The 23,976-nt window shown below is 40.1% G+C and overlaps 2 protein-coding genes and 1 non-coding gene across 5 annotated transcripts; all 3 read left to right on the forward strand.

Moving 5' to 3' along the window:
• Positions 1 to 726: 726 nt before the first annotated feature.
• LOC141812118 (uncharacterized) lies at positions 727 to 2,316 on the forward strand. Its single transcript, XM_074700159.1, has one exon. It carries the CDS (start codon positions 727 to 729, stop codon positions 2,314 to 2,316), a length of 1,590 nt encoding a protein of 529 aa, XP_074556260.1.
• A 4,867-nt stretch (positions 2,317 to 7,183) lies between these two features.
• Positions 7,184 to 7,287, forward strand: LOC141812390 (small nucleolar RNA R71). The gene has a single exon (XR_012600275.1). It is a non-coding gene; the product is annotated as a small nucleolar RNA R71 (small nucleolar RNA).
• Positions 7,288 to 17,987: 10,700 nt separating this feature from the next.
• On the forward strand, positions 17,988 to 21,728 carry LOC141812196 (uncharacterized). 3 transcript variants are annotated; one of them, XM_074700227.1, is made up of 7 exons: positions 17,988 to 18,431; positions 19,785 to 19,844; positions 19,982 to 20,230; positions 20,301 to 20,377; positions 20,757 to 20,833; positions 20,961 to 21,093; positions 21,160 to 21,728. In XM_074700227.1, exons 1-7 carry the CDS (start codon positions 18,005 to 18,007, stop codon positions 21,313 to 21,315), a joined length of 1,179 nt encoding a protein of 392 aa, XP_074556328.1. In that variant the 5' UTR covers positions 17,988 to 18,004; the 3' UTR covers positions 21,316 to 21,728. The 3 variants fall into 3 exon arrangements, with proteins under 3 accessions (XP_074556328.1, XP_074556331.1, XP_074556329.1); XM_074700230.1 differs by having other exon boundaries at positions 20,761 to 20,833; positions 21,160 to 21,308; XM_074700228.1 differs by lacking the exon at positions 20,301 to 20,377 and having other exon boundaries at positions 20,761 to 20,833.
• Positions 21,729 to 23,976: the final 2,248 nt, after the last annotated feature.

Genomic DNA, 23,976 nt, shown 5'->3' on the forward strand with positions numbered 1-23,976 from the left:
TATGTGGATGACATTCTTATTAAATCTCTCCGAGCTGACCAGCTCACTGTCAGATATCGAGGAAACATTCGCTACGCTCCGACAGTATGGCCTGAAGCTGAATCCTAACAAATGCTTATTCGGCGTAAAAAGTGGATGCTTCCTGGGATATATAGTTACAGAGCGAGGAATAGAAGCCAACCCAGCCAAAGTCCGAGCTGTCCAGGACATGACTTCTCCCCAGAATATCAAAGATGTGCAGAGACTGGTGGGACGCATCACAAGCTCTTTCCCGCTTCATCTCTCACTCAGCGGGAAAGAGTTTACCTTTTTTCAAGATCTTGAGGAAGGCGGCTCGATTTTCATGGGATGAAAAATGTGAACAGGCTTTCACCGAACTAAAAAGATACTTGGCCGATCTCCCCATATTGGCCAAACCCGACGCCCATGAACCTTTGTGGGTTTACTTATCGGCATCTGAAGAGGCTCTTGGCTCGGTCTTGGTTAAGCAGGAGGCTCAGGTACAACGTCCGATATATTTTGCCAGCCATTTATTGAAAGATGCAGAAACTCGTTACACTTCCTTAGAGAAACTAGCACTGGCTCTCACTCTGATGGCTCGGAAGCTGCGTCCTTATTTCTTAGCACACCCAATCACAGTGCTAACGAACAGCAGTTTAGGTTGGGTGTTACTTAATCCCGATGCCTCTGGACGTCTCATTAAATGGACCACCGAGCTGAGTGAGTATGACATACAGTATTTGCCTTGGACCGCCATTAAAGCCCAAGCTCTGGGTCGATTTCTTGACTGAAGTTATAGGTGGAGAATCATCAAAAACATGGAAAATCTATGTGGATGGGTCAGCCACCAAAAAAGGCAGTGGAGTAGGGGTCTTGCTGTGTTCCCCTCAAGGAGAAACCTTGCATTTAGCTGTGAAACTACAATTTTGGGCCACTAACAACGAAGCTGAGTATGAAGCTCTCCTGACAGGTCTGCAAGCAGCCCAGCATGTGGGCGCTACCCGAGTTGTTGTTCACTCAGATTCGCAATTGGTGGATCAACAAATCAAAGGCACATTCGAGATACGTAATGACCGACTGAAGCGTTACGCTGAAGCGGTAGAGAATTTGAAAGCCCAATTTCAAGAAGTCACCCTTCAGAAAATACCTCGGGCGGATAACCACAAAGCCGACGAGCTGGCCAAGCTAGCCAGTGCATTAACCACTTGGGAAACCATCGATCCCATGGTGCAAGAGCAATTAATCGCCCAGATAGATCAAGCTCCTCAATCCACCCGACCAGAAGACTGGCAGACACCCATCATCTCCTTCTTAACACAAGGAATCTTACCAGAAGACCCAGAACAAGCTCGGATTCTCAAAAGAAGAGCCACTCGATTCACTATGATTGGAGAAACGCTATTTAAGCGAGCCTTTTCTCGCCCCTTGCTCAAATGTCTCAATCCAGAAGAAGCCGATTATGTTATGCGAGAGATACATCAAGGATGTTGTGGCAATCACATTGGGGGAAGAACTCTGGTTCGTAAGATACTCCTCGCCGGTTACTTCTGGCCCACTATGCAAGCTGATGCGGATCAGCTCGTCCGCACCTGTCTAAGCTGTCAGAAACATCAGACCATGTCTCACCAGCCGACCGAGCTCTTGAAGACCTCCTCTGTTTCGTGCCCTTTTGATCAATGGGGAATGGATATAGTGGGACCTTTCCCACTTGGGCCAGGGCAGAAGAAGTTTCTGTTGGTAGCCGTCGATTACTTCTCCAAGTGGGTAGAAGTCGAGCCTTTAGCACACATCACGGAGAAGAATGTGCTCAAGTTCTTATGGCAAAACATCGTGTGCCGGTTCGGCATCCCAAGAAAGTTGGTCTCTGATAATGGAAGGCAATTCCAGGGACAGAAGATAAAAGAATGGTGCGAGGGCTTGAAAATCCAACAAGCTTTCACCTCGGTTTATTACCCACAAAGTAACGGACAGACCGAGGTGGTAAACCGCGAACTCGTCCGAGGACTAAAGACAAAGCTGGACCACGTGGGGGGTTCATGGGTGGATGAACTCCCCGATATCCTCTGGGCATACAGAACGACACCAAGGGATAGCACGGGTCTGACACCATTCCATCTTGTCTATGGAGGAGAAGTAGTGGTACCAGTTGAAATAGGATGTCAGTCCGTGCGGGTGGAAGCCTATGACGACGCCGAAGACAACGTTGTCCACAGAGCGACCGAGCTTGACCTCATCACCGAAACAAGGGAAAAGACTAGCACACGTCTCGATGTTTATCGACGGCGTATGGGTCAGATGTATAACAGGCGAGTCTGACCTCGCTCGTTTCATGTGGGCGACTTCGTATGGAAAAGGAAGACACCAATGGAAGGGCTGGGAAAGCTTGAACCTAAATGGGAAGGACCATACCGAGTTACCTGCCGGCTTGCGGGAGGATCCTATTATCTGGCTGATCCCAGAGACAAAGAACTACGAAGACCTTGGCATGCTACTCACCTACGGTCATATCGCATTTAAAAGATAGCACCTATTCCCTTCTTACATTTTGAAATTTGTGTTTATCATTGATTGCAGTTCGCTTGCTACTTGTAATAAACATCTATGGATGTATTGCAGCTTTATAAACAAATCTCGACCTCAAAGCCCACTCGGCTCTAAACTGATGGCCTCGCCCTATTACAAGAACAAGGTGCTTCAGCCCCCCCCTCCGAGCTCCGTGTTCGATGATTTAGCCTTACGACAGGAAGGACCTCCGAGCTCCGTGCTCGATGACTTAGCCTTACGACAGGCCGGACCTCCGAGCTCCGTGCTCGATGACTTAGTCTTACAACAGGCCAGACCTCCGAGCTCCGTGATCGATGACTTAGCCTTACGACAGGCAGGACCTCCGAGCTCCGTGCTCGATAACTTAGTCTTACGACAGACAGGACCTCCGAACTCTGTGCTCGATGACTTAGCCTTACGATAGGCTGGACCTCCGAGCTCCATGCTCGATGACTTAGCCTTACGACAGATAGGACCTCCGAGCTCTGTGCTCGATGACTTAGCCTTATGACAAACAGGACCTCCGAGCTCCATGCTCGATGACTTAGCCTTACGATAGGCAGGACCTCCGAGCTTCGTGCTCGATGACTTAGCCTTACGACAGGCAGGACCTCCGAGCTCTTACAACAGGTGCTCGATGACTTAGCCTTACGACAGACAGGACCTCCGAGCTCCGTGCTCGATGATAACTTAGCCTTACGACAGGCAGGACCTTGGGCTGATATTTATCTTGGGTGAAGCTCTATTTTTCATGATTTTTATTGTATTTATGCTTGATGATTTAGGGCGCAGCTGATCAATTTAGCTAGCGGCACAGTAAAAACCTGAGAAACACCGAAGGTAAGGGAGCTCGCGATTTTTTAGGTCTTCTTCTTCTCCTCTTCTCGTCGCGACGCCGCCACCGAGTTCCGTCGTCGCGACGCCACCATCCTTTCTTCTCAGATCAGCAAAGTGCAAAGGCGACAGCGGCTTCAATCGACGAATGTCGAAGATCCGAAGGAGCTCCGCCGACGTGGTTCCAGAAGCGGAGTTTTTCCTTTCGCCCTCGGTCGCGGAAAGCTGCTGAGAGTGGTCAACTCCGGTGGCGGGCGACCGAGGATCCTTTTGCACAACAGAGAGCAAGCCGTGAGTGGTTGCTCCAGCGAGGTCTCTGTCCCTTCTGTATCCCCCGGCTCTGATCAGTGTTGACCTCACGGATGTGGTTTCGAATGTGGGGAAAGACTTTCCTCAGTTCCGATCATCTTCCCTTCCCCAGATAACATAAGGTAAGGGATTTCTCTCCTTTTGTATGATGTCTAGTTTGCTGGTTGCAGCTGAACAGAGGGTAGAGGAAGAGGAAGCCCGATCATGTGTTCTCCATTCCTTTTCCGCCGTGAGGGTCCTCCGGTGCGACCCGCTTCTCTCCTTTGGTGTGAAATTGATTGAATGAAGCTGAAGCCTTGTTTCTGTGCCGATTTGGAGAGGAACACCACCATCCGCATCTATTCTCCTATCCACAGTCGGTACCGGTGCTGATTGAGGGAGAAATCTAACCCTAACCTAGTTTTCATTTGGTTCTTTTCTTTTGGTTAGTTGTAGCTGATAAAATTCAAAACCCCCCTATTCGATTGTGTTTACACTTCCATTGCCCTGTTGTTTTGGCTCATTTAGCTCTGTTCGGTTCTATTTTGGATAATACAGTGGAATTGTTGATAGCTGTTGCATTAGGTTGATGAAGTTTGTGTGAGAATTGGTTGTTTGAACACGTGTGCTTTGATTGAGGATATCCATATGCTGTGATTTCTGTAAATAGTCAATAAACATTGTAAATTGAATTTGATGTTTTAATAAAGGGTTTGGTTGTTGGTCAAGCATGTTGGATTAGTGTAGCATGTGTAAATTAGATGGTGTATAACCTGTAAATTGAATGTATAGGTTGTATAGTATGAACAAGTGTTGTATAACTAGTGTAATGCTTGTGGTAAGTTGTATAATACTTTTTGTATGTTTTATGTTGTATATTGAATTTGTTGTATGAAGATGTAGGTTGTATGTTGAGTTTGTAGGAAAATTCGTGTAATAAGTTAACCATTATTGTAAATAAAATAAGTGGTTGAATAACTGTATGTTTGATGATTGATTGAGTGATGGCCATGAATTGAATAACGAACATGTTCTAATGTTTATAATATTGTTGTATTGTATGTGAAATAGGATTTGATTTTTTAATAAATGGAGTTGTAAATAGGAAGGAATAAGTCAATAAATAGGAACCCCACATCAACGGTCTAGGATATAACATCCTAACATTGAGTTTGTGAGAGAGACGACCCGGACCTCCCTATACCACTTAAGGCGATAATAAGAGGTTTATGTGTGTTTTAGGGCACACACAGCCATGTGCCATTTTATTGCAGATGAGGCACAACCATGCCTAGAGGCATGACCTACAAAAGGCGGCTTTCTGTGGGCGAGACACACCCGTGCCTAGGTGGCATGGCTTGTTGAAGGTGTGGATTTGTGGAAGAGGTACGCCCGTGCCAAGTTGGCACACGGCTTCGAGCAAGAGTGGCGCTGTGAAGCAGACACGACCGTGTCTAAGAGACACGGCCTCAGGAATTATTCATCGCAGGAGGAGACAACCATGCCAGCCTCGACATGGTGTTGTTCTATGAAGGAGGCACGGTCGTGCGTGATAGACACGTACTAGCCTTATTTGAGGTGTGGTTTCAGAATTTCCTACAAATAATAGAAAAGTTTATCACTAACTTGTAAAACAATAAAAAAATGAAGAAAAAGAAAACATAAAAAACCTTAGGTTGCCTCCCAAGAAGCGCTTGTTTAAGGTCTTTAGCTCGACCCCTTTTTGCACACGTGAATAGGACCTATTAGTTGAAGCCTCGTAATCGAGCCTTGGCTGGCACTTTGTATCTTTGTTTCTTTTCAAAAAGGTTCCTTGTTACCCCGGCCGGTATGGGTTCTTTCGTTGGTAAAGAAAAAGATTGATACACCCACCTCTTTTTAGGTTGGACATCATCTAACCTGTAGCAACATTCCTTCTCTGGAAGATAAGCATTTGAATCCAACGAGATGTTAAAATTCACTTTCTTATTTCCCACTTCCAAGGACAGCTTATGATTCTTCACGTCGATTTTTTCCCCTGCGGTGGCTAAGAATGACCTTCCCAAAATAATCGAAATTGACGGGTTCTCTTCCATGTCAAGCACAATGAAGTCAGTAGGAATAGTGAATCCTCCAACTTCTACCGGCACATCCTCCACTATACCCATAGGGTATCTACAAGAATGATCTGCTAGTTGGATGACCATAGTGGTGAGTTTGAGATCCGTATATCCATATTTTACACTTGTCGTATAGGGGATTATACTGACGCTTGCTCCTAAGTCACAGAATGCCCTACCAATAGTCATCATACCAATTTTGCACGGGATGGTAAAGCTTCCTGGATCCTTAAGTTTGGGGGGAGGTTTGTTGTTGAGAATTATTGCGCTGACTTCCTTCATTAGAGCTACAGTATGCTTGACCTCTGTTATCTTTTTGGTTGACATTATCCCCTTGATAAATTTGGTAATTGAGGCATCTCGACAAGAGCGTCGAGAAATGGAATGTCCAAAGTGATGTCTTTGACTAGATTGTATAACTTCTCGAATTAAGCATCTTTTTGTTTGTACATGAGCCTCTAGGGGAAAGGTATGTTGCCCACTAAAATTTTCTTTGATGTTTCCTCTGCGGGTGTAGCAGTCTCAACTTCTTCCAATTTGTCTTCAACAATCGGTGTAGAGGAAGGAGGTTGCTTGGCGGCTATCGTGCATGAAATATCCTCCAAAGGAGCAGTCTCTTGAGGTTCCTTGCCTTTCAAGATCCGTCCGCTCCTTAGCTCGATAGCATTGCAGTGCTCCATAGGGTTGAAGTCCGGCTTTCCTGGAAGTACACCCACTTGCCTTGATGAAAGAGAAGAACTTAGCTATGCCATTTACGTTTCTTGCATCTTCAACTTCTTGTTATGGTCATCTAATTTTTCAATGATCTTTACCATATCACCTTGAAGTTGAGTGAACATTTGTCGGCTCTCTATCCTTTGCTCCTTCAACATCTTCAGAATTTTCTGGTGTTTGACATCTCTTCATTTTGCTTCGGCGCAGATTAATACGACGACCCTTGGTTGTTACGATAAGAGATGTTTGGGTGATTCCTCCTACTTAGATTCTATGTATTTGAGTACGAGGTGTTTCTTTGATTGAATGTACTAATGGCGTCACATTGTTCAAATTAAGTGAGCTGCGCTTGAAATAATCCTACTTGGCACATCTCCTTTGTATGACTTGAATATCCACAAAGTTCACATGATGTAGATACCACATTAACCTTGTTGACATTCATATTATTAAATCTCTTGTTGAGTGCATCCACCTGTGCAGTTAAAAGAGTAAGAGTGTCCACCTCGTACTTTCCAAGAGTTTTTGCATGATTACCTCTCTCGGTAGCTCATTGGTGATGGTTGAGGGCCACACTCTCAATTATGTCTTTGGCTTCCTCCAAGCTCTTGTTCATTAAGGCCCCTCCCGCAGTTGAATCCAAATATACCTTCATTTAATAGTTGATCCCATAGTAAAATGTGTGAAGGACAAGCCATTTTTTCAATCTATGGTGTGGGCACTGTCTCAATATCCCTTTGAATTAGTCCCAAGCTTCAAATAAAGATTCACAATCCAATTGTGTGAAGCTTAAAATCATGTTGTGCATGTGGGCTGTCTTACTCGGGGGGATAGAATTTGTTGAGAAAAACTTGTTCGCATTATTCCCAAGTAGTGATGTTGTTCGGTGGAAGAGAGGCAAGCCAAGATCTTGCCCTATCTCTGAGTGAGAATTTGAATAGCACGAGTCTGACTGTATCCAAACCAACCCCGTTAATTCTCATGGTGCTGTAATTATCTAAAAAGTTTTCCAAATGTAGGTTGGGATCCTCGTTCGGTCTGCCCACAAATTGATTCTGCTAGATCATGGAGATAAATGCAGGCTTGATCTCGAAATTATTTGCTTCTATGGTTGAACGGGCGATGTTGGATGACACTCCTCTCACATAGGCTGCAGCATAGTCTTTCAAAGGTTTGTTAGCCATCATTTCCGGTGTATGTTCTTGTGTGCCCAACCTCTGAAATTGAAGCCTCCTTCGCAAGGTTCCTTCGATTTCCGGATCGAAAGGAAACTCCGCTTGTTTGGACCTACGCATGCACACCAAAAGAAAATATTATTATGCTTCCAGAAAAACAATCTATAAAAAATTATACCAAAGAAGTAAAGAAATAAAAGTGAATGAAAGGAAGAAAGAATGTGGTGGAAAAAACTCTAAATGTAAAAGTCTAATGAAAAATAACACACGGTCCATGGCAACGGCGCTAAAAACTTGATAGGCTCCCGCAAGAGTACGGTTGTCGTCAAGTAATAAAAGATATCAAACCACAAAGAATGTGGAATTAATCACTAGACTAGCACAAAAAGAGTTGCGAACGAATGAGTTTTGGTTTTGGAGCGAGAAATTAAGAAGGAGAACTTAAGGACCTAATCCTCGAACGAAAGAGAATCAACTATATGGTAGGTATGGGAAACAATCCTAGGATTTTGAATTCCTTGAGATTATGGCTGATAGTATCATGAACATTTTGCTATTTCTCAATGTTTATATCAATGTAGGGATTCTAACCAAGCTACCCAATTAGACCTTGTCAGGCTTTATCAGAATTAAATCATGATCCTTTAATGTTATAATCACTAGTTTGAGATGATACCTAGATAGCCCGGTTCTATAGCTCTCCCACTGTCACCGAGCACTCTAGTAATACTACTGGTATCCTACCCTCTATCACCGAGTACCCAATTAAGGACCTCTTCGTAGTAATCAATAACCGTTAGTTATCCCTCATGAAAATTTATTATAGTTTAAGAATCTCCTCGGAAAGTCTGGTTAAAAAGGTTCACCTCCTGTCACAAGGCACCCCGGTCATACGATCCTAAGATTTCCTATAAATCGTAATTCACTCTCATCCATATGAAATCAAACCTTCAAAATATCACCAAATACGCACAAGACACAATTTCATATAACAAAGTATAAGCCTGTCATAGAAGATAGTAAATAACAAATCCATCGAATACAATCATCCATTACATCTCAATTCCTCCTACATCCTAGAATCTAAGAGATCTACTCCATAATGAAGGGAATACAATTCAAGAAGAAAGAGGAAGAGTTTATCTTTGTTCCAAAATCCAAGAAAGAAAAGAAAAAACAGCATCTGTGGTGTCTGAAAAAGCCCTAACTAGGTGTCACGATAGGGCTTCAAATTAGAATTTATAGATTTTATCGAAAACCCACGATAAATGCAAATAAATGAAGTATAGGGGCCTCGAGTCGTATTTTTCCAAGGAACTAGTAGACAATTGCGTGATTTGAGCTTTCGATGTCGTATTTTTGGGGTTTTCCGAATAAAACTGGGGTTTTGGTTTTCTCAAACAAATAGAACTCAAAATCAGTAAAAGACCTAGAATTCTAGTGCAAAATGCGAAACAACAAGGAACATGAAATGTAACTAGAGGGACAAAGGGAAGAAACAATTCTAGACTAGTGTGACAAATTGATGTTCAAGTAACAACCCCAACTTGCACTTTATCTGTCCTAATTCACTTAACAACAGCTACAAGAACTTAACCTATCAGACCTAAAGAAGCTGATACATGCACTGTTCTGATACGGAACAGTGCAAGTTTCAGGATTTCAGAATTTCAGAAATTAAGGAGTTTAACTAAAGGAATTGATCTACTGAAATTAACTACAAACCAGATTAAACCACACTAACATTGTGAATTCACCAAAACTTGCATTCAAAGTGTTTAAACAGTTTGAAACTGGATTGTGCTGATAAGCAACAGTGGTGGCACGAATTGGCACGAACAGTAGCAATATCAGAAGTTCAGACATGTTCAAGATAAAGAAAAAGCTTCAAACTAAGCTTAAAAGATCTCTAGCACCAATCTATCATCAAACAACAGCTAAGTATCATCATCTAGCAAAAATTCAAGCATTGAAGATCAACACAAACTGGAAAAATCGAATTTCAGAAACAGTAATGGAAATCAGAAATAGAAATGTTCAGAAACTGCATCCTCCGCTTCCTCTTCTTTGTGCTTCTCGGTTTGGTGTCAAACAAGCCGCCATTAACCACTAGAGTCTCCGAAATTCCTTTAAGAAACTGGAATGCAGCTGTAGGTGTTATCTGCACGCGTCCACAGCTCTGTAAACCGGAGAAAAACCCTTTCCCAGGCAATAGAACTCGATACGTGGCAAATTCTCAGTTGCAATCTGGAATTTCCCTCCTTCTTCTTGCGCTGATGAACTTGCTGAAGGCTTGGACGTGTTTCGCGAGCTTCGGAGGACCCCTCGTCGACGCGCGGTTTCGGTTTGTTCAGCAATTCACCGGAGACGCAAGAAACAGAGGAATGCCGGCGGCAGAGAAACCCTCGCCGTCACCGAGCTTCCAGCTGCCGATTATACCCAAAGGACCGGTTCCAGCCTCCTCAAGGATCCAGAAGCACGCCGGAGATAGAAGATTTGGACGGGAGCTCGCCGTTTGGTACGCTCCTCAGCAGAAGAGGCGTTGTCGCGGGACGAAGCACAGTGTCGGGGCGGCTCACTGTTCATCCGGTAAGTTGAGGTTTAAATAGTTCTGATTAATCAATCGATCTGAGCCATCCAATCTTGAATCCAACGGCTGAGACTTGATCTAGGCTCTAGGGCAGCTTAGGGTTTCCCAAAAATTGTGAAATTTTGATCAGGCTCGATCCGAGTCATATCCTTCGTGTTGGTTCGATCAATTTGACGAATTGACTTGATTTGACCGCGGTTGAGCTTGAGTCGGATCCGATTTAACCCTAAAATCAATAAAAATCAAATTAATGCCAAAAATTACCATAAAATCATGAAAATTAGAATCAAGCCTCAGATTATGCCATAAATGATAATTAAGATCAAATTGATTCATTTTGCAATTTATTTTCATGTAAAAACCCAAAATTGAATCGATTAAAAATGCATAAAACCCTAGCTCATCAGCAGTCGACTGCTGGTCGATCAGAAGCACACACCGAAGTCACACAAAAATCAGTCGAGTGGAGCAGTCGACTGCTCATGGTGCAGTCAACTACTAGGTGACCGTTGAGGCAAAATCTGGCTAATTAAATGTAGATCAAATAGCCGTTGAAGACCATCAGTCGACTGACCCATGGAGCAGTCGACTGGTGTACGAAAAAATATAAAAATAGCAAACGACGCAGAAGAAAAGCATCTTCTTTCTGATCATTTTTCTCTGGCAATTCTCTGATTTTGTAAAGCAAGTCTCTTCCTCCTTGCTTCACTAATTAATCTTGTGAAAGGAAGAGATCAGATTGTGAGGGTTTTCTCTACCTTCGAAGCGTGCTTCGAGAAGGAGGGTTTCATAGTGAAAAGGTCGTCGGTGTGTGTGTGGATCCTTGGATTAGTCATCTCGTAAGAGGTAGATACCAAGTAAACAACCGGGTTAGCGATTGCTCTCTTTTTCTATTATTTATTTTGCTTCCGCTAACATTTTCGCAGAGACTTTTGAAGAATCGCTATTCACCCCCCTCTAGTGAACGCACCAATCCCAACAGCATGGTCGTGCCTTGCAAGCACGGCCCAGTCTTGGCTTTTGTTGACATTTATTAGATTTAGCTACTTGCTTATCTGATATAGTCCTCTTCACATAAATAGGACAACCTCATATCTTCAAGTAAGATAAGTGAGGTTTTACTCTTCCATATCTCGTATGGAGTAGCAAACACTACCTTGGTAGATACTTTGTTTAACAAGTAAATAGTTGTCTCAAGTGCGTTGCCTAGAATATTCTAGGAAGAATTGCATTATTTATCTTTAACCTCACCATGTCCAACAATATTCCATTGTCTTTTAGATAATCCTGAAACCCTTGACTTAAGTATTCACCACTTCGATCGGATCGATGTGTTCTAATACTCTTGTCAAGCTATTTCTCTACTTCAATTCTGAATTTTTTTGAACCATTCAAAGACCTCAGATTTGTACTTCAATAAATACAAATACCCCAATCATGAACGATCATCGATAAAAGGGTAATGAAGTAGTCATAACCTCCTCGTGTTTAAGTTAACATTGGACCAGACACATCAGTATGCGTAAGGCCAAGTAACTCTCCCACTAGTTCACCCTTTCCGGTAAAAGGTGATTTAATCATCTTGTCCTTAAAGCATAATTTGTATGTATCAAATAAATATAATTCAAATGATTCCAAACTGCCAACCCTTTAGAGTTTGATCATACGTTTTCTACTTATATGGTCAAGACGATAATTCCGCAAGTAGGAGGTAAATTGATTATATTATCAAGCACGCTTGTTGTTTGTTTCGATATTGAATGTCTCGTTGGAAATATCTAACACGTAGATACTATTACTAAATATTCTGATCTCATAAAGAACTTCATTCCAAATTAGGTAACAACAATTGTTGCCTAAAATCAAATAGGACCCTTTTCTATTTAAATAAGAAATAGAAAGGATACTCTTTATTAAAAACAAACATAGTAATAATTTTTAAACAAGTCTTTTACTGTTTCTTAGGCTCTATATTATCACATATATAAGAGTCTCACTCAGTATCTAATATCCGAGTGGACGAGAAAATAGTATGACATTCATTTACGAAAATACATCAAGCGGAAGAGGCATCACATGCCTACTTTCCTTTTACGGACTCAAGATAAAGTTTACAATTTCAGATTTTGAGAACAATTCTCAAATTCCTATACGTTCTAAAGTTTAGGGTCAATCAAATTGTTGGTATCCTAAATTATGCGCAATAAAAGACAACATGCGTAATCAATTAAATTTAGAAATACAATCGAGTAAATAAGATAGATGATTTACAATGTATTTACATACATTAATTAATCTCATTCATTTTACGAATTCAAAAGCCCTTACTTTGAATTCGGAAGATTGTAAGTATTCTTCAAATGAGTTGATATCCATTTGTAGATAAGAATAACCTTGGAGAGAGTCCAACAAGTCATTCTTAGCTACAATAGTAGGTATCATATACAGATATGTATCACGTATACATAACTATCACATTATGCTATCAACTAATTGAATGTTCGCATAAACATCGGGTTGTTAACACATTAATACGTATACATCATATGTATAACACCCAACTTCATCTCTATCCGCATTGACCTTGGAGAGAGTCCAACAAATCAACGCTTCAAGTTAAAGTCAGCCCGCTAATCGTGAGATCATATTTCTTGATGGTTCTAACATGTTTAATTTTAAGTCGGGCTTGGAGAGAGTCCAACAACCCAAATAAGAAATTAAACTCCGATTCTAACCATATTAGCAGAAGGTATTAGCTTTAATTATTTATAAAGGATTTTCAAGTCTCATCCTCATTTCATGCAAACAATTAAATTATCTACATGACATGACAATAGATGACATGACATAATTAATGCAGCTAATCATGGTAAATGACATGACATGTTATAATTAATGCAACTAATTATGACTATTTTTAGCCATAATTATCGTAAATCTTATTTAATAAAATATGGTAAAGAATCTGATTTCATAAATCAGAATTTTTTAATTAAATTAGGAAATAAATTTCCATATCTAATCACATATTTTATTTTTAAAAATATAATATTTAATTAAAAAGATCTAATTAATTAGGAAATAAATTTTATAATCCAAATTTTCTAACAAATTAAAAAATTCTATAATTAAAAATTCTAAATTAAATCTTAATATTTTCTTTTTAGGAAATAAAATTATAATTAAGAAAATCTAATTAATTAGGAAATAAATTTCCTAATACGAAATTTTCTAACCAATTAAAAATTTTTATAATTAGAAATTCTAAATTAAATTCATAAAATTTCCTATATTAGGTTTACGACTAACTACTACACGTAAAACTATTTTATGCGTAGGCCTTGCATTATCAAGCTCTGATACCACTGTTGAGGTCGTCCCGGTGTAATGCGCATGTTTACACGTTTCACAAATGTGCGAAGCAGAAATAAATAAATAATTAAGACTAATTGTTACACAACACACGCATGCAAAGCAGGAAATAACATGTACAAGGCATGGCAGAAAATTAAAATTTTTAGAATAATAAATTATTCTAAACGCGTACCTCGCAGATGATAACGTTGGGCGGATTTAGTATCAATCGAGTGGTCCTTGTCGATGTCCTGTCCTCTACTGGTGATCCACGCCAAGCTCTCGTCTGGATGGCTTCGGAAGTCACGAGTCATATCATCGTCTTCAGTACTAGTCGATGATCGATAACGATTGAGTTGAGAGAAGCCTTATTCAGGAAACCACGCAATAACGTTTGTCACGATCATTCTGGGGCTTTCTAACTATCATCGAGAATCGTATTTGCGGTATAGTTTTTGATGGTCAACCTTTGACCGCTAAATTAGGATAAACAACTGGAAACCCTTTCTGGTATCGATGGAATAATTCTTCGGGAGCTTCACAAGCTTCCGCGAGAATGACAAATGGTCGTTGGACGATCGGGATTGATTGGCAACGATCAAAAAACCTATTCGATGGCTGGAAACAATTTTCGACGATCGAACAATGAATTTCGACGGTAAAACCCTAATACAATCTGATCCAAATTCTGATATTTAGGCGGCGGCAGCTCTGCTCAGGTAAACAATCCGGTAGTAGAACCGGCAACGTAAGAACAACGTCTCCTCTCCGGCAGCGTCTCCAGCGGCGTTCTAGCAGTGGCCTGGCAGTGGTCCGGTGGTGGCAGAACATAGAATAGAGCAAACAGAATAGAGGAATAGCAAGGGAAACTAGGGTTTCCGGCTTCTTCTCACCATCACACACGCAACCAAGTTAGGGTTCCTTTCGCCCTCTTCCTCTCTGGCAGATGCACAAATAGTGGCATCAGGCAGCGATCTCGTGCGCGCGTGGCAGGAGAAGCAACAACCACGGAGAAGAGGGCTTCCATCTCCTCCTCCGACGGATGGCTAACAGAAGTAATCGATCTGGCGATGCAGCCGACGAAGACACCAACGAAGCAGTCGCACCCAATCCCCTCGTTGCGGCCGGTGTCTCATACGCCTTCCTTTGCTCAATCCTCACCGGCGATCGTGAAGTCCCTCTCGCACTGACAGGAAACGAGAAGCAGCGGGCAGAAGAGGAGCAGGGGGCGTCAGCTTGGGAAGAGGATCAGCGTTTTCCCCTTCCGCGATCCCACCTTTTATTGCGAAGAAGAAATCACAATAGTGCGGCGCGTTGGGTGGAGAAAATTGAAAAACCAAGAAACCCTAAACCGGGTTCAACACTGTAGCGAACTGAACCGGACTTGGTTCATTTAGGGTTTACTGTAGCAAATGGTGTTCAAAACTAAATTGTTTGATTCACTAACCAAACGAACTCTAATTTGACCCAAACCAGTTTTGTTTGTTTCGTCTTCACAAGATGCAGCTCTTCATCTCTTTCGTTTTGCCAAAAAACATCTTCCATTATAAACCAAATCAAGTTGGTTCAATTTTGGTTCAAAATTGAATCATTTGGTTCGCTAACCAAACAGCCTCTGATTTGAACAAAATTAGCTTCGTTCATTTCGTCTTTGTAAGATGAATTCCATCATAATGCCATTTGTCTAGTCTAACCAGACTTTATTTCTCTCGTTCTGAGAATCTAATTCTTAAACTCATTTTAAGTCCTTTAGAGAACTTGTAGTGCGTGTGATCCAATAGGTTCCCGGTTATGTTGGTCGTCCGTAATTAACTATTAATTACAGAATGATCATGAGTTTCACCTAGTAGTACATCATGATTTCCAATTGATCAGAAAATCAACAATTGATTCCAGAACATTTCTAAACCTTTCAGCAGCTCCAATGAATCGTGTCTCGTTCCTTTCACCGTCTTATACCCACTTGGTTCAGGACATGGTCTATGTGTCGATCCCCACTAGGCTGACTATGTCACACCTAGTCCAAGTTGCTTTCTTATCTTGTGGATTCAAGTTACTTGTATATGTGTCCAAGAGTATCATACTCTTGACATGTAATACTTTGGTTAAAGACTTTTAGTAACAATCCTGACAAGCGGTCGTAAGGTATACGTCTCCTTTTCCAAGGAGCGGTGAATCCTCTGTAGACTATTCAAACACCTTCGGGCATTTCAACTTATACCCAATCATTCTGGGTCCATACCTTTTCAGAGATATTTGCTTAAGATGTCAAAGTATAAGCCTCCATGACCAAGATGACTTGAATACCGCAAGTCAAAGGAAACTCGCAATTAAGCTGCATTGAGATCGTCATTGACATTTATATCGAACCATATAAAGTCTCAAGGCAGGTCACTCCAATGAACTGGTTACCTTTAACTAGCATCCACATTTAACTCTCAACATCTAATGTCCCTAGCAGTGAGATCGGCTGCTTAGTTAACCAAGGAGTCAAAACGTGCTAGTCTCGATAGAATTGATGACATCCGTGCTCATCAATTCCTCGACTAGGGATAATTTTAATACATTCATAATTGCACATGTAGAGATGCTCACTAGTTATGATCCAATCACAAATTCTCTCATACTATGAATCGTATTGCGGACATTCAGTATTTGAGTTTAAGATCCAATCAAACACATAGAGAATGTACACTCAAATAGTGAATTACTATTTATCCAATAAATAGTATAACCGTAAGGCGATTACCTTAAGACATCCTTCAAATCTAACATACGTCACATCTAGCCCAAGCTAGCTTTCTTGTCCTATGGATTCAAGTTACTTGTACATGTATCCAAGAGTATCATACTCTTGCCATATAATGCTTTGGTCAAAGACTTTTAGTAACAATCCTGACTAGTGACCGTAGGGTATATGCCTCCTTTTTCAAGGAGCGGTGAATCCTCTGTGGGCTATTCAAACACCTTTGGGTATCGACTTATACCTAATCATCTTGGGTCCACACCTCCTCGAAGATGTTTGCTTATGATGTCAAAGTATAAGCCTCCATGACTAAGGTGACTTGAATACCGTAAGTCAAAGGAAATTCGTACTTAAACTGCACTGAGATCTTCATTGATATATGTATAGAACCATATGAAGTTTCAAGGCAGGTCACTCCAATGAACTAGTTACCTTTAACTAGCATCCACGTTTAACTGTCATCATCCATTATCTCCAGCCAGCGAGATCAGCTGCTTGGCTAATCAAGGAGTTTAAAACGTGTTAGTCTTGATAAAATCGATGATGTCCATGTTCATCAATTCCTCGACTAGAGATAATTTTAATACATTCATAATTGCACATGTTGAGATACTCACTTGTTGTGATCCAATCATAAATTTTCTCATGCTATGAATCGTATTACAAACATTCAGTAATTCAGTTTAAGATTCAAACAAATACATAGAAAATGTACACTTAAATAATGAATTACTATTTATCTAATAAATAGTATAACCGTAAGGTGATTGCCTTAGGACACCTCTCAAATCTAACAGATGAGACGAATGGTGTGGTCGAGATGAGGTTGGCCGAGACGAGATGCTTGGTGTGACCAAGACTCGATGTGGCCTAATGGGGTGAGCCAAGACCGAGCCCAATCGACTCCCTAGTCATGGTCTAAGTCTGAGGAGCCAGTTAACCCACCATAGTGGAGTCGGATTTATGTTAACTCGTCTTGACACCTAGACTCGGACTTTGACCATCATCTGACTCTTGACCTTCGTCCTACAAGAATCACATCTTTTACCTCACTCATATCACTATCGATACATCGACATATAAGTCTTCGAGTTGATCCATTGCTCCTTAAATTTGATGAATCATCGAGGAAGAGCACTACACATCTCCACAAAACTTCGCGCTCCCTCTTGATTACATATCAAGCTTGATTAAGCTTTCCAACAATCTTCTAAATCAGTATAAATAATCTAATGCACTTATAAGCAATCACACAAATACACACATTTAACTTAAAATAATGATCAAATATCAAAAATATTATAATCGAACACGACCATAAAAGGACTAATTTTTCAATAATAATGTCATTATGCCATAAAGTTAAAGTTAGGACAAAATGACAAGACTTTTTAACTCAAGGGAGGCATTTTGATAGTCATAGAAGTCTGGGGTGCTTTTTAAAAATAGGTAAAATGTAGTGGTGAAATGAAATTTATCCTGATAAAAATAAAAAATGAGCAACTCTTGTAATCCTTCGTTGACAGTCCGATGCTTCAATCGTCACCGTTCGATGTGCGAACACTTTCGTTTTCGTGGTCCATTAATTGGATCGAACACGATCACAACAACAACAACAACAACAACAACAACAACAACAAAAATCCCTCTTTCGTCGTCCATGGCGTCTGCGCCTCCCTTTCCCTCCCCTCTTCTCCCGTGGTCGCCGCTTCACTCCCCCTTCGCTCTTTCCGCTGCCGGACTTACGATTCAGAGACCCTCCTCTGTCTCCCGAAGGCATCTCACAGTGTTCCCGATCAGAGCCCTCAAGGAGTGGAGTGAGTACGAGGAGGCCTTGCGGGAGAAGGACCTCGCTCGTGCACTCCGGTACTTGAAATCCGAGGCGGCGACGGATCCCATTCGACCACCGGAGGATTCTTCGGTTGTTTCGGTTGCGTATGCGCCCCCCGATTACTCGAGGCCGGAGAGGGACTGGGAGGTTCTGGACGCCTGCTTGAACGCCGATGACATGCGGCTTGTCGGAAGCGCCTACGCCTTCCTCCAGGATCGGGGCTTCTTGCCCAACTTCGGCAAATTTGGGAACATTGGTACGCCGTAAAGATTCTATGCTTTTCTTTTTCTTTCTTTAGCTTTTAGTCTATCGTGAAGGTTGTGCATCCATAAACAATATCACAAGGCCATTATAGTTAGAGAAATATCAAAGCTTTCATTGCTAATTGTATCGGCAGAATGCTTGTCTCTAATGTACTCATGAGTTATAATCCTTGTTGCATGATCATATCAGGCATAGTTTGTTACAGAGAACATTGTGTTTTGATGCATTAAGAATAGAGAAATAAGTCTTTGTTCCTTGGATTTTTCTTGTTCAGTCACTACGACATGCAATCCTGGTGAGGTAATCTGTGAGTCATTTTGTATTCACTTACAGTCTAAATCATCTTTTTTTATTTTATTTCATGAAAATGTGTTGGGTACTTCCAGTCTAATTTGGGCGACACTTATGTTGATCCATGTATTATTCATCATTTTCACATGATTCCATCTATGATTGACACAGATATAAGTAATCATCCATTTTACACATTTAAGTTCCAGTGGCGGGGAAACAATATGAGAATACTTGGAAAACTATTGTTGTTTGGCCATCTAATCTAGGAGAAGCTATCTGCGGAAATACTTGCAAACATTTCCTTGATGTGCTGCAATATCAGGCAGTTAGCTGGTGTAAATGCAATTAGCCATCCTTTATACAACATGAATAAAGCCTGATGATGAAATGGTGGCACATAGATGAAACATCAATGGATGAGCAAAAGAGAAAAGAAGAATATGTTAAATTCATTGAACAGATAGAACAGGATTATTGCTTTGCCTTACTCATTCAAGGTTGGAACAATTACAGCAGAAACAACATACTCAGACAGGATGGATGTCTTGAATAACATTTCTCAACTCAGTAATATATACAAATATTGTGCTAGCGAAAGCATTCTTAAGAATTGTTATAGTGTTCTTTGATTTTAACAAATAGTTGAAAAACTTGGTCCATACTTCCTACAATTATAACATGTATTGATCACTTGGAGTTCAAAGTATTGTCTTGTATTCCTGAGATTGGATAGGCTTTTCCAAAACAATATTATCAGTTATTTAAACTTTTCTTGTACTTGTGAGAGTTCACTCATTGATTCGACTGTCTTGTGAGAGTAGACGTGTATTCATCTTTGGAGTAGGCATATGCTAGTTATTTACTGTCTATCCCACCCAATGTAAAGAAGTGGTGGCTGGTCTTAAATTGTTTATTAAAGTGTAGGACGTTAGTGCAAATGCTTTTGCTTTAGTAATGTGATAAATTGTTCCCACCATACTCCTTGCTTATCCACTACTTCTTTGCCCTTTTTTTTATTTTCATCCATGTACTATTTTTCCTGTCTTTTCAGTTTTGGAGGGACCAAGGGAAGTGACACCAACTGTTCTGACAGAATCAACTGGATTGGAAGGTTGAATGTTTATATAGTATCTTTGTTTTCTTGATTTTTCTTTGCCCATTAGGCTTCTAAAACATTTTAACCTTTTAATGTTTTTCTGAATTCTGTTTCTTAATTAAGGGTTACAAGCTCATTTATTATATTTTCAGCTTCTAAGCTTGCCCCCCAAAAATGGGGCCTTTCTGGAAGCTCCAGGCTTTTGTTGGTTGGATGCTTTGGAGGTTTTTCTTTACTGCTTTCCAAGGGCATAGACATAAGGCCCAACTTAGCCGCAATACTGGTTTTAGGGATGCTGGATGCAATTTTTCTTGGTGGTAGTGCCTTTGCTCAAGTCCAATGTTTTTGGCCACCTTACAAGCGTAGAGTGCTTGTTCATGAAGCGGGACATCTACTTACTGGTGATGTTCATATTTAATTGTCAGACATGTTTATTTTAATATAGTCCAATAACTTCACCTTGTCTTACAGCATACCTCATGGGTTGCCCTATTCGAGGGGTCATTTTAGACCCAATTATTGCCATGCAAATGGGTATTCAGGGACAGGTGACCTTCCTTGTAACATTATGTTGTCAAGTTTTTAGAATATGGACCCAACTAACTCCATGCCTTAGCCAACTTTATCCTTGATTTCCAATGCAAGCTATTGTTCCTGCCTGTCTGTGCATAGCAAGTATCTTATTCAATCAAATTATTCATGTTTTTTGTTAATAAAAAATTGTCTATACATAATTAATTGGATTTGTTCTTCAGTTATGGTACATGTCAAATTGGGATTTGTTATTTTCTCTGATAGTTGAAATTACAAACTGCATTAACTGTGAAAATACCAACTTGCAACACCATTTGTACTTCTTGTCAATCCTTGCTTGCTATTAAATAGTTGAGTCAATTTTAAAAAGAATATGAAGATATTTTTCATTAGGCAGGGACTCAATTTTGGGATGAAAAGCTGGACAATGAGCATGCAGAGGGTCGCCTTAGTAGCACTGCATTTGATAGGTAAATTTTGGTGATTACAATCGTTCGAAATTTACTGAATGTAGAGTCAATGTTTCATTGAAGTTTTTGCTGCTGTGATGAGATTCGGCATTCCTTAGCATTTTGTCAATGTGCAATCAAATGTTAGGTATTGTATGGTACTTTTTGCTGGAATTGCAGCAGAAGCTCTTGTTTATGGAGAGGCTGAAGGTGGAGAAAACGATGAGAACTTGTTCAGGAGTTTATGTGTTCTCCTTCGACCTCCACTGAGCGTCTCGGAGGTGTTGCTCTGGCATTTTCAATATATCTCACTAACATAAGATTACTAATTCTCTTCATCCTTGCAGATGTCAAATCGAGCACGATGGTCAGTAATGCAATCATACAATCTTCTAAAGCAGCATAAAAATGCACACAAAGCTGCAGTTAAAGCTTTGGAAAATGGCCACAGCCTTGGGGTTATTATTAGGAGAATCGAAGAAGCCATGTCTTCTAGTAACTGAAAGCTGGAATTTCATCTACTTGCTAGGTTATTAAACACGACCATGGGTCATACATTTCGGCTGGTGTAGAATGAGGAACTAATTGGATCAAAAAGATGGATTGGGTGACAGAAGGAATGAAAATAAGATGTAGGTAGGCGCTCTCAACCATGCCAACTATTATTCAATTCACTGTGTTGAAAAGTTGGATCTATCTGGAACTCCGATGTGGATGAGGCAATACTTTTGTATCCCAGATTGATTGAAAGAAAGAGTGGCATAATTTGCAACTTGTCATAAATTGCTGCAGTTAATTTTAATTTTTCTAAATATGTTTAGAGGAAATAGCACAAAAAGAGACTTCAAAAATTCTATATTCATGTATGAACAATGAAGAAGTGGTACCATACATTTATAAAAACAATGTTGTTTAATAGGTGGAAGTGTGTTCATATTTCTTTGAAAAAGTTCTGTATTGATTTCAATATGATTTAATAATATGCTCCATTTGATCTTTTACTCACCTGTATTACCATCTTCCTGTGTTTAACATTGGCATTTTAGTTTTTGTCGTCAGGATCACATTCATTACTTCTGTCAAATTAAAGTGTTATAGTTCGCTCTCATAAGAGACCCATTTTACATTTTGACAGAATGTCTCAACTACTTAAAAATGTTAATCCCAGTTAGTCGTATTGACTCAATCCCCTAGGGTGACCAGTCCGATCCCACGAAAGTTTTTCACCGGCCACCAAGGTAAATCGGGAAGCACACGTAGCGGCCAACTTAAATGCCCAATATCCTTCGGGAAGCACACGTAGCGGCCAACCTAAATGCCCAATATCCTTTGATTGCGATCCCCATTTGGAAGAAAATTCCTACAAATACGTCGTAGCTGGGGATCGAACTGCGGATGTCTGGGTGACAACTTAGATGTCCTACCGCGATACCATGACCCCGGGGACAATATCTCAACTACTTAATCTCTGAGTTGGGTGGGCTATGACCTCTTTATTCACACTAAATGCGGCCGAAGAGTTAGTGACGTAGACCATTCACTGGGGACTTTTTCTTTACATACACTAAACTTGACAAATGCTCTAGGAATATTATTCACGGCAGTGCCACATACAATTGTCTACAATTTAAAAAGTGATGTAGAGCATCCAAACACACCTTTAGAAGTGACACAAATATACGGAGGATTCGAATCATGTACTTTGAAACACTACATGATACAAATTGTCGCAGTTACTAAAAAACATGCTTTCTCTTATTTTTCTTATTCTTACAAACAAGGGGTGTCTTATGGAATGCATCATTAAAAAAACTAAAATAGAGCACCTTTTAAGAATTTCCTCTAGCATAAATATAAAATAGAGCATCTTAATACCCCCCACAAGTGTGGTGCTGTGATAAAGTACTCAAAGAAATAATAAACAATCAAGGTTCGAATTCCAAATGAGATAAATATTTTGAAGGTCAACTTCTAAATGTACATAAGTTTTATTCTAAATTTACTTGGTAGGTGAACAAAAGGAAGACCATCTATTTTCATGATTAGCCGAGGAAAGTATGAACACCTGAATTCTAAAAAAAAAAAAATAGAGTATCTTAATCTTGATAGTCTCCAAAGTTGAGAAGTCTTTATATTCTAATACTATGTCACACATAAAGAAGTGAATATCAGATGGGTGAAAATTACAAGTGCATGATTGTCATCAAGTAATAAAGATATTGATCCCACAAAGACTATAAAATTGAATATCAGTTAAAATCGTAAAGCAGACTATCTAGACAATTACAAATTGTAAGAGTCGAGAAAGAAAGCAAACCAATTGAAAAAATACGAGGAGTCGTAAGAGAAAATTAATTTTGGGAAGCAATTCTAGGATTTTGACTTCGTCACAATGACTATTGATACCCTAAGTATTATTAACTTCCTTACCTCAATGTTTATACGCATGCAGGTGATCTATCCCTGGGTACCAATATAGACTTATAGAATTATACCAAAGTATCTACCCAAACACGATGCTGTTGGGATGTATACTATATGCCTAGCTTTTTGTATAAACATCTATTTTAAAATAATATGAAATGAGAATCACTTTGGTCAATTGTTTGCATTTCTTATATATGTTAATGCAGGTGTTCATTTAATTTATATTGTAGATAATAGGGTGTGTGGTGCCACATAGAAGATCATGTTATCGGTTCCTTATAAATTATAAATAATAGCTCACAACCAAGATGGACTGAGACAAACTATTGGAATTGTTGTAGTGTAATTAGTATTAGTTTATCTTGACTATTAAATTACACTAGTACACTTTGTGTGTATTGAGTAGGACCGTTTGAGGTCGTTCGATTTATACTGACTATATAATCGAACTAGACCTCTGTTATTATGGATGTGCATACTCTTAATCCCTATATAATAACAATCACATATACTTAGTATGTATTTCTTTAATTCATCAAAGGGTGAGATTTATTCGTTAAATCAAAAGGTCCGATGAGTTAGGAGATAATGCTATGTATATAGTGTGTTGTTGATTATAGAAGAAAACTGTGTCCTAATATTTAGGCTGATGATGTCCCCTTGAGGAGCTTATAAGAATTATCATGTAAACTCTGCAGGTGAACTTAGTCCGCATGATAATAAAGTTGAGTGGTATT

Source organism: Curcuma longa, chromosome 18 (genome assembly GCF_044706935.1).
Source record: "Curcuma longa cultivar G26 ecotype Majalengka, Jawa Barat chromosome 18, ITB_CL_G26_1.1, whole genome shotgun sequence".
Classification (NCBI taxonomy): Eukaryota; Viridiplantae; Streptophyta; class Magnoliopsida; order Zingiberales; family Zingiberaceae; genus Curcuma; species Curcuma longa.